The 13,730-nt window shown below is 38.7% G+C and overlaps 3 protein-coding genes across 4 annotated transcripts; 1 reads left to right on the forward strand and 2 right to left on the reverse strand.

Moving 5' to 3' along the window:
• On the forward strand, window positions 1–3,597 carry LOC103961330 (MDIS1-interacting receptor like kinase 1-like; the record flags this gene model as incomplete). Its single annotated transcript, XM_048591354.1, has 2 exons — window positions 1–2,926; window positions 3,025–3,597. Coding segments are annotated over 2 exons (3,339 nt in total), but the record flags the coding sequence as incomplete, so codon positions are not given.
• Window positions 3,598–3,761: 164 nt separating this feature from the next.
• On the reverse strand, window positions 3,762–6,583 carry LOC103959853 (auxin-responsive protein IAA11). 2 transcript variants are annotated; one of them, XM_048567651.1, is made up of 5 exons: window positions 5,852–6,583; window positions 4,968–5,287; window positions 4,526–4,652; window positions 4,244–4,305; window positions 3,762–4,143 (listed from the first exon to the last, which is right to left on the reverse strand). In XM_048567651.1, exons 1-5 carry the CDS (start codon window positions 6,184–6,186, stop codon window positions 4,094–4,096), a joined length of 894 nt encoding a protein of 297 aa, XP_048423608.1. In that variant the 5' UTR covers window positions 6,187–6,583; the 3' UTR covers window positions 3,762–4,093. The 2 variants fall into 2 exon arrangements, with proteins under 2 accessions (XP_048423608.1, XP_009370498.1); XM_009372223.3 differs by having other exon boundaries at window positions 4,968–5,284; window positions 5,852–6,578.
• A 3,980-nt stretch (window positions 6,584–10,563) lies between these two features.
• Window positions 10,564–13,080, reverse strand: LOC103959843. The gene is made up of 4 exons (XM_009372215.3): window positions 12,871–13,080; window positions 12,457–12,594; window positions 11,513–11,700; window positions 10,564–11,076 (listed from the first exon to the last, which is right to left on the reverse strand). Exons 1-4 carry the CDS (start codon window positions 12,930–12,932, stop codon window positions 10,886–10,888), a joined length of 579 nt encoding a protein of 192 aa, XP_009370490.1. The 5' UTR covers window positions 12,933–13,080; the 3' UTR covers window positions 10,564–10,885.
• Between the last annotated feature and the right edge of the window lie 650 nt (window positions 13,081–13,730).

A 13,730-nucleotide genomic window follows, 5' to 3' on the forward strand; every position in this document is an offset into this window, starting at 1 on the left:
TTATTCATTTGTTTATTATATACCAATTATTCACTAATTATTCATTTGTTTATTATATACCATCACATATACATTAACCAATCTTCTTCCTTCCACTACTCCCTCATTCAACTACAGTTGGTTACACTCTCTCACCTTCTCTCTCTATCAGTTTCCGAGACTGAAAATGGTGGAAAGCCAGAGAGAATAGCATGGTTACGAGCGTTTACCATCGCACTCGAGCTCCTGTCTTCGAATTCCGCCCTCCCCCGATACCACTCGTGGCAAAAGACAAAACCCAATAAGCAGAACAAGATGCAGTTGAGCAAAACCCAACTGCTGATCTTCTTATTTTTGTGCTGTTCTTCATTTGGCATTGCAGCTGTGGCCAATGACGAAGTTTCTGCACTTCTTTCGATGAAAGCAGGCCTCGTTGATCCACTAAACAGCCTCAAAGACTGGAACTTACCGGAAAATGGAGCTCACTGCAATTGGACAGGCGTATGGTGCAACACGGAGGGGCATGTAGAGAAGCTTGATCTCTCCCACATGAACCTCAGCGGCCCTATATCCGGCGACATCCAACGTCTCCAAAGCCTCACTTCTCTCAATCTCTGCTGCAGTGGCTTCTCCTCATCACTGCCAAAATCCATCTCAAATCTCACAGCATTGAAAACTTTTGATGTGAGTCAAAACTCACTTGTTGGTGAGTTTCCCAGGGGATTCGGAAGAGCTGGAGGATTGACGGAACTCAACGCTTCAAGTAACAATTTCTCGGGTTTTCTTCCTCAGGATCTCGGCAATGCCACAATGCTGGAGACTCTGGACCTCAGAGGGAACTTTTTCGGGGGCTCGATTCCAAAGTCATTCAAGAACTTGCAGAAGCTCAAGTTTCTTGGGCTTTCCGGCAACAATCTCACTGGGGAAATCCCCGCTGAGCTTGGAGAGCTGTCCTCATTGGAAGCTATGATCCTTGGGTACAATGAGTTTGAAGGTGGTATTCCAATGGAGTTTGGGAATCTTACCAACCTCAAGTATCTTGATTTGGCAGTTGGGAATCTTAGTGGTGAGATTCCAGCTGAGCTGGGGAGGCTTCAGTTTCTTGAGACTGTGTTCTTGTACAAGAACAATTTTGAAGGCAAAATTCCAGCTGAAATTGGCGCCATTTCTTCGTTGAAATTGCTGGATCTCTCTGATAATATGCTATCGGGGGAAATCCCAGCTGGGATTGGGGAGCTGAAGAATTTGCAGCTTTTGAATGTGATGTGTAATCAGCTGTCAGGTTCAGTTCCATTCGGAATTGGAAGTTTGAGTCAGTTAAGTGTTCTTGAGCTATGGAACAATTCGTTTTCAGGTCCTTTGCCTAGTGATCTTGGCAAAAATGCCCCATTGCAGTGGTTGGACATCTCATCCAACTCATTTTCCGGTGAGCTTCCATCCACATTGTGCAACAAGGGCAACCTAACCAAGCTCATCCTCTTCAACAATGGCTTTACAGGTCCAATTCCGGCGAGCCTATCCACGTGCCTTTCGCTTGTTCGTGTTCGAATGCAGAACAATTTTCTTTCCGGAACAATCCCGGTTGGGCTTGGCAAGCTTGAGAGGCTTCAGAGGTTAGAATTAGCAAACAACAATCTCACTGGTGCAATCCCAGATGATCTTTCCTCTTCTACTTCACTCTCTTTCATTGATGTCTCTCGAAACCGCCTCCATTCTTCTCTGCCTTCCACCATTCTCTCTGCTCCAAGCTTGCAAACCCTGATGGCCTCGAATAATGAATTGGTCGGCAAAATCCCGGATCAATTCCAGGACAGCCCTTCACTTTCAGTGCTTGATCTCTCATCAAACCATCTCTCAGGAAGCATCCCAGCAAGCATTGCTTCGTGTGAGAGATTAGTAAGCTTGAATCTGAGGAATAACCTATTGACCGGAGACATCCCAAAATCAATTGCCATGATGCCCACATTGTCCATTCTTGATCTGTCCAACAACTCTCTCACTGGCGGCATACCCGAAAATTTCGGAATCTCACCAGCCTTGGAGACGCTCAATGTCTCATTCAACAAGCTAGAGGGTCCTGTCCCAGAAAATGGTGTGCTGAGAAGAATAAACCCGAGTGATCTTGTGGGCAATGCCGGACTCTGTGGCAGTGTCCTCCCTCCGTGCATGCGAAATCCAGTGCCGGCATCGAGGCATAGGAATGTGCACACAAGGAACATTGTTTCAGGATGGGTGATTGGGATCTCATCAGTTTTAGCAGTTGGACTCGCACTTTTCAGTGCTCGAACTCTATACGAGAGGTGGTACTTGAATGGGAGTTGCTTCGGAGACAGTTTCGAAGTTGGCAATGGAGAGTGGCCATGGAGACTGATGGCATTCCAGAGGCTTGGTTTCACAAGTACTGACATCCTGGCTTGTGTGAAGGAGTCAAATGTGATCGGAATGGGAGCCACCGGGGTTGTGTACAAGGCAGAGATATCAAGATCAAACACAGTTGTGGCAGTTAAAAAATTGTGGAGACCGGCAATAGACATCGAAACAGGAAGCAGTGACGATCTAGTTGGGGAAGTGAATCTGTTGGGAAGGCTAAGGCATCGAAACATAGTTCGATTGTTGGGATTTCTGAACAATGATACGAATTTGATGATCATATATGAGTTTATGCCCAATGGCAGCTTAGGAGAAACCTTGCATGGCAAGCAAGCAGGGAGATTGCTTGTAGATTGGGTTTCAAGGTACAACATAGCAGTTGGAGTTGCACAAGGTCTTTCCTATCTCCACCATGATTGTCACCCACCAGTCATCCATAGAGACATCAAGTCCAATAACATATTGCTTGATGCAAACCTCGACGCAAGGATTGCGGATTTCGGGTTGGCAAGGATGATGGTTCGGAAAAACGAGACAATGTCAATGGTGGCTGGATCATACGGTTACATAGCCCCTGGTGAGTTTCTACCTTCTAGTTTCACATCTCAACTTCACATGTTAATCTGTAATTTTCTTGTTACTAACAAGTTTGTGACTTTGTCGTTCTTTGATCAGAATACGGATACACATTGAAGGTTGACGAAAAGATCGACATCTACAGCTACGGCGTGGTTCTATTGGAGCTTCTAACAGGAAAGAGGCCATTAGACCCCGAACTTGGTGAGTCAGTAGACGTCGTGGAATGGATTCGGAGGAAGATTAAGGACAACAAAAGTTTAGAAGCAGCATTAGACCCCAGTGTAGGAAACTGCAAGCATGTTCAAGAAGAGATGCTCTTAGTCCTCAAAATAGCATTGCTTTGCACAGCCAAGCTTCCCAAGGACAGGCCTTCCATGAGGGATGTCATAACGATGCTCGGAGAGGCGAAGCCCCGGCGAAAGAGCAGCAGCAACAACAACGATGCATATGCAGCAGCTAACAAAGACCAGCCTGTGTTTAGCACCTCACCTGTACATGGCCTTCTCTAGGGACCGAATTTTGAGTTCCCCTTTTTGGCTGTCATTATTTTGATTTTTCCATTTTTCCATTTTTCCATTTTTCGTGTTGTATGTAAGATTGAGATTTATTTACTGTTTGTAATAAATGGTTCATACTGGTGTAAGAAGCATATATCCAAGTAAAAATGAAGTCGAGAGCTTATATTTTTTTCACTCGACTCCTACTGACAAATTGCAATTTGACACGCGTGCAAAAACTTATGCTTTTTTGTATGTTAAGGAGATATATTTCCGTAGCTGACGCAAATACAGAGGGATGTCTTCTTACGTGTAAAGAGCAAAGAAGGGGGAAACTGAAAATTGCTCGTCTGCTGAACAGACAAGCATTTGGGGGTGTTCCCATATATACAACTTAAAACAACATTCACCAAAGTAAGCAAACGTATATATATAGCAGTATTACATTGAAAACTAAGACGGCTGTGGTTTTCAAAAGGTAGGGAGATCGCTCTCGGAGAAGGCGTAACAAAAATAAAACAAAATGGCATTCGACAGCACCAAAAATGAACCCGAAAACCAACGGCTTCTCCCTCTTCTTTCCAAAATGCTCCTACTATAGGTTTTGCCCCCTTTGTACACTTTCAAACATAGGTTGTCTCTTCTTGCTTATGTTACGAGAAACGGATCTAGATTGGCTTACATCTTTGCCTCACATTCTTTTCCTGTAACAGCGGAGCTGCAAATCAAAATTAACAGAGTTAGCATCGGGTGAAACTGCAGCTTTCGGAGACCAAATTTGATTTTCAGGGACAAAATTAACAGCCACCCCTACATACCGAGTCCGTTATCCTCAGATGTCCTCATAATCCTTAACCTCTTCACAGTACCAAGAAACATCCTGAATGCAAAATAAGTAAAAACACATAAGCTGAGGCAAAACCAACGACATGAAAACCTTATATGTCGCTCAATATGGCTTTTAAAACATTAGATACCGGATTCCACTAACACCGAACTACATATATAAGAACTAGTAGAACAAGCCAATAACTACTGAATTCAATTATAGTAATACGCAGGCACAATACACTTCATCGTTTATTGAAAAAAAATCTTACTCCCAAGGAACGTCTCCCACAAGCATCCAGTCTCCATCTTTATCTTCGTAAGTGAGCGCAAACTCAAACGATCCATCCAGCAACTTTGAGGGTCTAGTTTCTCCTTCCATCTCCTGACCACCTGAACCTAATTAATAGATATAATACCACCATCAGTCAAAAGGCAAATAGTTACATCCCTAATCGGCTAAGATAAATAAATTTGATCTTGTCCAAGTGAAAACCATGATTTCAAGTGATGGACTTTACACATTCAGAATATCAATAACTATTATATTTCATAAAGGGAATAGTTTCGGCAAAATACACTCAAATTTGGAATTTTTCTTGATTCAAATGACATTCCAAGAAAGCTTGGGAAGATAATTCTAGCTCCACAGAAGGACCATTGTGCACAACTAAAATTCAAGTTGCCTGGATTTGGGAACAATAAATGACTAACCATGTGTCGAGGGCCCATGGAACATATCCTCCAATTTTCGTGCTAGGGCTTCATACGAACTATGTGCATTTAGATTAACCTTTCGCCCAATAGGAATCCCGTCCATATTCACCTTCACAAACAGGGAACCCCTCTGCTGCCCTATCTCCTTAGCATCTCCATTGGTCTTGCGACCTCCATTGTTAACCTTCCCCGCACCAGTCTTGCACTCGCTTCTCTCATTTACTGAGTTAGATCCTTCGGCAGATGAAGATTTCGCTTGGTGAACCAAACTGTTCATTCTATAAGCTCTGATAGGAGGCCATCCCACAACCTGACTGCTTCAACAAACAAAAGATACAATCCCTCAGAGAAGAAAGAAAAACCGAAAACTTTATAAAAAGCGGCAAGGTTACAATATTTCCACATAAATAACTCAACAACCGGACGCTATATAAGTCCTACTACCTCAAGCAACAATGAACAGCAGAAAATCTAATTTAATGTCTCCGGAATTACACAATCATGTGTATAAATGTTTGTCAACTATTGTTTTAATCTAGAACTATAATTGTGTGTAAACCAATGATCCAGCAAGGATATTTGTGCATTGAGCTAAACAAGCAGAAGAGGTTATTTGCATCCAGAACAACTGACAAATACAAACACAGGTTCTTAAATCCGACAACAACAGATGAAAAAATAAAATCAATGGCAGAAAATAAGATTGCAACAGAACATCATGGTACAGAAAACTTGGAAATTCTAAAATGGTAACAATAATTTGTGATGTGCAATAAGAGAACCCAATTAAATTCTGAAACTAGAGCCAACAACCAATCAATTGAGCTCATTAATTAAAAACAAAAAAATAAAAAAAAAAAAATCCTTTTTAATTATCTTACCTGCCACCATTAGCAGCAGCCACAGAATCAGCACTTCTCTTGGTTCCAGCCGCAACATTAGCACTGCTCAACGAAGAAGTAGAAGACGACGACTTGGAAGCCGACGAAGAAGAAAAACCCACAGAAGGAAAATCCTTAGCAGTCAAGATCCTAGCAACTTGACCCCTTTGCCCTTGCTGACCCTTACCACCACCACCACCAAGGCTCAGCCCAAGACAGAGCTCGAGCCCAGACTCCTCAGGGGTAGAAGAGTCCTCAGAAGACATGGCAAAATTCTCCTCCCTGGACAGCGTTGACTTAGTCAACGACCCACTTGCAGAACCTCCAGTCTCCATTGAACAAACAAAGCTTCCTCCTTTCCACCTCAAATCCAACAAAAAAGCTCACAGGATCAGAACCCAGATGGTGGATTTTATAAAATTTGCAGGTAGAGTGATTGCATAAAAGGGGAGACAAGGGTTAGGGTTTAATTTGGTGATAAATTGAAGTTAGGGGAAATTGATTGAGACAGAAATTGGGAAAAGGGAGAAGTGGGTTTTGCTTGGGGCAGTGATCCTTTGCACATTTGACACAAAACCAAAGGTTTGTCGGGCAACTGTGCTCAATTTAGTTGAGCGAAGAAGAATCCTATATGCTTTTGTTTGATCGGTTTTGGGAAAGGGAGAGGAGCGCGAGGCAAGGTTAGGTTAATGGGGGTTTGCTTTTCAGGTTGGTTTTGGTGGTGGGTGGTAAATAGAACGAAGGAAAGAGATGGGCTCCACTCATACCCATTGTGGAGAGAGGACCCACTTTCTGTCTGCTGTCTGCCGTCTGCTTTATGCGTCTCCACCAATATCTTTGCTTGCTTCTACGCTATCTTTCAATTTCTCGTTCTCATTTTACAAAACATGAGCTATCATTCAGTCTGAGTCGTTTTAATTTATTCATTACGATTCTGAAAATTGAATAAAAATGAAGATATAATTGCTGTTCTATGGAGTTTTGAAAAATTCAAATATTTCAAAAATAAAGAAATAAAAATTTATCAAAAAAAATAAGGCGCACTTCTTCGTATATTGCAGGAGTAAAGGGGATGGCATAAATTTTCGCTCTATCTGACGATAACTAGGAGAAGACATTAAGGAGCCGAGAGAGGAAATTCCCGTGCCCTTCAGGTAGGAAAGGCAAACAAGAAATGGAACCCACAACCCATACGCTCCAAACGACAAGCCGACAGGCCGGGTCCACCCCATCACAGGTCTCGAAACGTTTGGAATTAGGACCGCGTGGGGCCCGTCCTTGGTGTGCACGTATGTTGTGACACCTGGGACCAAGGAAACATCGGAGTGTATGTGGACGGCCCAGCGGCGGATTGGAGTGACACGATTCGCCAGGGCTTGAAGTCCGAAATTTTGTGAAACGTTGATAAGTCCGCCGGCTGTCACGTGTGCTTTCTCGTTGACACGGTGGCATACAGGGAGGGGACACAGTCAGTTAACGGGAGGGATAGACCACAAGCGATTTGTGTTTGTTGTATTTATTTTATTTTCGTGTCAACTTGTTATTTTAACAAATCGTATCGTTGAACTCGAATTATCTTAACAGGATTAAGAATTCAAAACCCAACCCAACCCAACAATTTAAATTCAGGAGTTAACTTACCAGACTCATTTGCACTTATAATGAAATAAAAAAAGTTATAAGAAATCCGTAAGGCTAATTCTAAGGTAAATTAAATTTGTAAATTAAACAAGGTGTCACCAATAGAGTTGAGCATGTTAATCAACACTTAAGTAATAAACTAATCATCGATTTCCATGTCCTTTAGTTTCCAAAATCAATCTAAAAATTTAAACTCCTAACATTATCCAATTCCTATATAGTAAAATATATATTGGTAAGTTCTTTTTGATTCACCAATAAGACTACAATAATTTCATTAAGCACCACAAGTTTACATCTACATATCACATACATATGATTTTCAATACATCATATTCCTACAAAATATCAAATGTTTTTAGTTTAATGAGTTGAAACGGGTTACTCGCGTGTAGAGCTGAATCAACCCTTACTTAATGGGTTAACCCAATAAGACACTTGACTTGTTAAGCTTTGACTCGAAATTCGTTATTTTTCGTGTTGTTTCATTTCAGGTTAATAAGCAGTGCATTAAATTGTCACGTCCAAATAGGGAGTAAAAATCATAGGGTAGACATTCAATGTGAGATGGTGACACCTTAAGCATCTTGAAGAGAAAAATGACTTTCATTACACAAGTTTATCACCAGTTCACCACGTTGCGTTTCGTATCAATAATATAAAGACATATGTTGATTCTTTTTTCAAGTGTACTTGTATTATTAGCGTTAGACGCCACCATCATAGTGAACTCGTGCAATACAAGTTGTTCTTCCAATAAAAATGTCAAAAGATATATGTCAAATATAAATTTGAAGGCCTATATGGTAATGTCAAATTTACTTTTACTTCAATCAATATGATTCTTATTCAAATTAATAATTGTAAGACTCACTCTTCAATCTAAATCAATCACAACTAATTTTCATGATTTATAATTGCAATATTAGGACCCCCACAACAAAACATTCACAAAGTATAAGACATCACATTTTCTCATATGTCAAAATATAAACTTAGATACTCACTAGTAATAGGGAGTACCCTATCTACTCAATTTTTTATTTTGATCCAATAATATTCTAACATATGTTTTATGGTTTTAAAAAATAATGGACATGTTATTTAATTTTTCTTGGACTTTAAAAAAATGGAACGTGTGACATTTTGATTATGTGACATTCCATTTAGAATTTGGCATTGAATTATTTTGAAAAATAACCATTGTCACCCATTAGCAAATGACATTTTGTTTATGTTATTTAATTTTACTTAGTGAGTACCTAAGTAAATTTGTATGTCAAAATTGGCAGCACATAATTTTTATACCAATCCACATAGGATTGACATATCAATTGGAGCTTCTATCTACTTTCAAGTTTTATTATGTGACATTCCCCTTAGAATTGAACATCGAGTAATGTTACACTTATCACATATTTGTACCATCATTTGTATAATCTCTCTAATAGAATTAGGGCCCATAACACACGTGTGTCTCTCTCTATTAGAGAGATAATATAAATACATGGTAAAAATAACATTTTTAATTTAGCATCCTCTTTTGAGATGCTCTTATTTAGAAGTCTTTTTAAATATGGGGCACAATCAGGATGATGTGCAATTTTGCCGACCAAAATTAAATAATGGCAAATGAAGAAAAGAAGGTAAATGTGGGCATGTTTAATTCGATCCACTTCTCCACTAATCAATTGCATCAACTTAAAGATGGGTTAAGGAATGATTACGGACAATGATATATAATAATGTTGTAGTAATGCACAAAGACGTTGGCAAGTTCGAGATAATCGTTGATCTTATGTTTGAAGATAGCATAGCTTTATAATTATTATTACGTGACGTTATTTTTTTCTTTGACTGGGTTGAAATCAGGTCTATTTAATACACTATATTCTCTATTTATACTGTCTATTTTATCGTATCAATAAATATCGTACTTATCTAAAATATATATATATATATATATTTAAAAAAAAAAAGCTTTTTTATCAAATAATGTGTCAGGTCTTCATTTATTTAAATACCTCAATACACATACGATTTTCTATTTATTTTCAACGAAAAATTTATGTTTACCGAAAACATTACACAGAAACATTTGTCCCGCACTTCAAACGTGTTAATAATTTAATATAACTTAATACCTATAATTAATAAAAATAAAGGACACCAATTTTATTTTGTAAGTCCATGTCCACATCGTACATGTCAAGATTCAAGACGCAAATGTTTTGACTTTAAGTTTTGTTTTTCCATGAATGGACCACTCATCATTAATTTGTATTTTACTTCACGTTAATATTTGGCTTACTTGAACCTTATACACTCTCTACATTTTTAACATAAAAAATGGGTTCAACTACAACGACTTGTACTACTAAGACCATCTTTTGTAGCTGGGATAAAAATTAAAATTTTAACATTAAATCCCTCCAAACCATCATCTATCATTGGGTTAAAATAAGCCTCAGGGATAAAATAAATTTTTGGGCTACTATCCCCCACCCCCAAGAAAATAGTCTTGGCTTAAATCATTCTAGACCTACCAAATTATCATATTTCAAACCTTTTTTTTAATTTTTTTATTATAATCCAACGAATGTGATCGAATCTACCGGTATTAAAAAAAAAGATTAGAGTCATTAGACGACCCAAAATTAAATCAAAATCTAAAATAATTTAAATCAAATTTCATTCAATACCCATGTATTTGTGTGATTTTTATTATTTATCAGAATTTAAATATTTTTTTATGAAATTTTTTTTAAAAATAAACTAGGATAATCCACATAAATTTTAGTTTACCCAAAAAAATATAGGCTAAAATCATTGTTTAAGAATCTAAGACTAAAATTTTAAGCCTATGCATTAAAGAGCAATTTTTAGGTTATGACTTAAAATTTTCTGGCTTAAATTTTTAAGCTTTATCCCACCATTAAAGTTGGTCTAAGTGATACAAATTTCATGTAAAATTAAATTACAAGTATTCATCAGATTCATATATGCAAGATTTAATCGTTGATTTCCACAACCAATCTGTAGTACATGAAGAAAAATTGCAAAAGTATGCCTTCTTGAAACTTAAAACATTTTATTCCACGAAATTACTTATTAAAGAAGAGGAAAAACAAAGCTAGGGAAATGTTTATGGGCTTTTACAAGGAAACAACAGCCCAACTCTTCTCTACCGCTCCACTTTCTAAAACCCGGCCCAAGACAAAAAACCGAAAGCTTTGAGCTTTCCCACCGGTCACCCAAAAAACTGAAAAACTAAAAACTGGACAAAATACTCAGGTGAGAAGTCTCTTTGCTATTACAATTCTGTACCAAGTTTTGTATGAGATAGATGATTTACAAGTGCAAACACTCTTGCATACTGATGCGTTTATTACTTCAGTTCTTCGGACTCGCCGATACTTGAGTGGGACAACCAGTGCATGCCGTGCAAGCAGGACCGGGGGCACTGTCGGAAATACCAATTCGCACCGTTCGCTGCTTCTCTTCGTTTTCAGGAATATGGACGAGGGCATCCATGATTAGGATGTCCCAATCGCGAGGGATGAGATACGAAAGCCAAGTGTTATCTGCGAATGAGAAATCCAATCATTAAAGTATTAAAAGAGTTATCAAAACCCGAGATATATGTAAAATGCAGTTTAAAGCATCAAACACAAAAGTCTAGCTAGTTTTTTGAACATTCTTCACAAAACTTCTGATACACAAATTGGGATAGCCTGGTTTTTCCAAACAAACCAATTTGGAAAAGATCTAACACTGACAACGAGTTTAAGTACATATCAACAAACGATGTTGATCAATTATATGGCGTTGGATGTAAAATCATGTACCATTATTATGGTTTTAAATGTATAATCAAGTAGCACATGCACAAAAAATATCCAAACACCAAAATAAGCAGGTGTGAGAGCACATGCACACAATGTATGTCTTTATGTGTATTTGCTTGTGTGTTTGCACATACAATTATATGTCTGTTTTTGTATTTAAATCAATACAAACCTCCTTTACGTACAGCCTTCACCTCCAAGACTCCCACACCTCGTGGTCCAGACACAGGAAATGTGCAAGCTACAGAATGCCGCTTATGAGCTACTGCAAGCGAAGCATTGTACCATGGGCCCTTGGCAATAGGTTCCCCTATAGCCTCTATGATTGCTGGGTTCTTACTGGCTTTCTCCATGGCCTTGCTGCAAAGTTTACAAGAATTGATTACCGAATTGACTACCGAAAAAAGCCTTCAAGTAAATATATATCAGGGACATTGAAATGAATTAGGGTTGTTCCTTTAAACTCTCTATTAACCCCTACGCCCTCTCCAAGAAAAGTATCATTTTCCCTCTCCTTCCCTCATTCATCCTACAGATCAATACCGATCAACAACCAACTCTGAGTAAAACTGCCTAACTTCCACCTTCATACGTGGACATTATGACACGGTCTGTAGTGTGCGGGGGAATAGAATACATCAAACAAGCAGGATACTGACACGCAAGTAATATTCCATGGGCTGCAGTGCGTATGTACAAGATTAAGTCACACTATGGTGTAAATCACCTCTTGGTTAGTTTTCCGCGCCCTCTCTACAAATATACTTTAAATCTATATACTTTCTATAAAGCTACATTACAAGGTATTGCTGTAAACACAATCTGTAAATTCATATAACCAAGACATTATCAAGCGTCTGATCTAATTTGTAGAACCAGTCATATAACAGATCCAAACGATTTCCAAACCCGAAAAAAAAGGAAAAAAAACCCGCCTTTTCAAGGACTATCATAGATTATAAATTAGACCAGACCAGCAATACTTCCTAACATTAAGAAACCGAACTGCACAAAAAACAACGTTGTTCATAAACGCAGGTTCCAAATTTGAGTAAACTGATCAATCACATCAAATGGAAACAGAAAAAAAATGTCCCATATACTTGGAAGTAATACCTGCTGCAGCTTTGATAAATCACAAGATCATTAAGAGCACTTAAAGCAACACCGCCGGTGGTGGTAATCAGAATAAAAGACACCGCCCTTCGACGGAAAGACGAGCTCTTCCTTTCGTCCACTGTCTTCGCCGCCAAACTGCACAAAACCCATCTCATTAGTCACATCACACTCCATCAAATCCTAAACGGAACAACAAGAAATTGCATCCATTATTTCAAATTTTATGATCTCAAAAACCCAAAACTACAACGACCCAGTTCATAATTTTTGTGCAAATTAAATCTGGTAATGCTGCAACAGCTGCTATTCAAAGTTATGGGAACTTGGTGAACCGATTACTCAACTTTTTGGCAATCTATGGGAATTAAAATTTGATAAGAAATTGAAGAGAAAATATAATAAAAGTTGAACCTGGAAAAGTGCGGCGCTGAGGAGCTCCTGTTGAGGAACGAAACCAACCTCCTCGACAGCATTTTCTCTGCTCGCTCTGAGTCCTAGTCGTCTCTTTCGTATGTTCTGTGTGTTCGTTCTACTGCTCACGTGGTGCCCTTTGCTGCCAAGTTTCAAGCACCCCCCCGACTGGACCGTTCGGTCCCTCTCAAATGTGGAGAATATGGGCCGGTGTTTATATGGACCTAAGGTCCATTTTGTCAAAAGACCCGTGATTTTCAGTTTGCTTTTTTGTTTTTAAACAAATCAATTGAGAGAAATATTAAAAATTTTCGTCTTCGAGCACTACGAGAGAAAATAGGGCAAGTCACTAAGACGTTATCACAAAATCAAGAGTTTGTCCGGATAAACCAAAAAAAGGGCTTGTGGAGAAAAACTTCAATAGGGCAAATGATCCTTTCTTTTTAAAAGATTTTCTCATGCAACCAATTTATAGTTTTAATGGCGCCACTTGGCCAGTTAATACTTATCACATGTTCAAAACGTGAATCCTTTCTTTGGCCCTACTCTTTCTCACAAACACACACAAACTCTCCCCGTTTTTTGGATTATTCAGCGTGTTTTTTTTTTTTTTTTTTTTGTAAATCCGGCCCTACTCGTGACAATGTCACAACCTTATAATGGGAATAGGATCCTCTCCGGATCCTCTTTGTGGGGGTCTAGAGAATCAATCAATTGTATCCGTTTATCGCACATTATGCGGTTAGAAATTATTTTGAGTTTTATTTAAAATTGAATATAAATAGTACTTAACGAAAACTAACCGCAAGATGTACGATGAACGAACACAATTGATTCCCAGATCTCCACAAAGAAGATCC

This window comes from the organism of the source record quoted next, unplaced genomic scaffold (assembly GCF_019419815.1).
Source record: "Pyrus x bretschneideri cultivar Hongxiangsu unplaced genomic scaffold, Pyrus_bretschneideri_v1 Contig10, whole genome shotgun sequence".
In the NCBI taxonomy this organism is placed as follows: domain Eukaryota; kingdom Viridiplantae; phylum Streptophyta; class Magnoliopsida; order Rosales; family Rosaceae; genus Pyrus; species Pyrus x bretschneideri.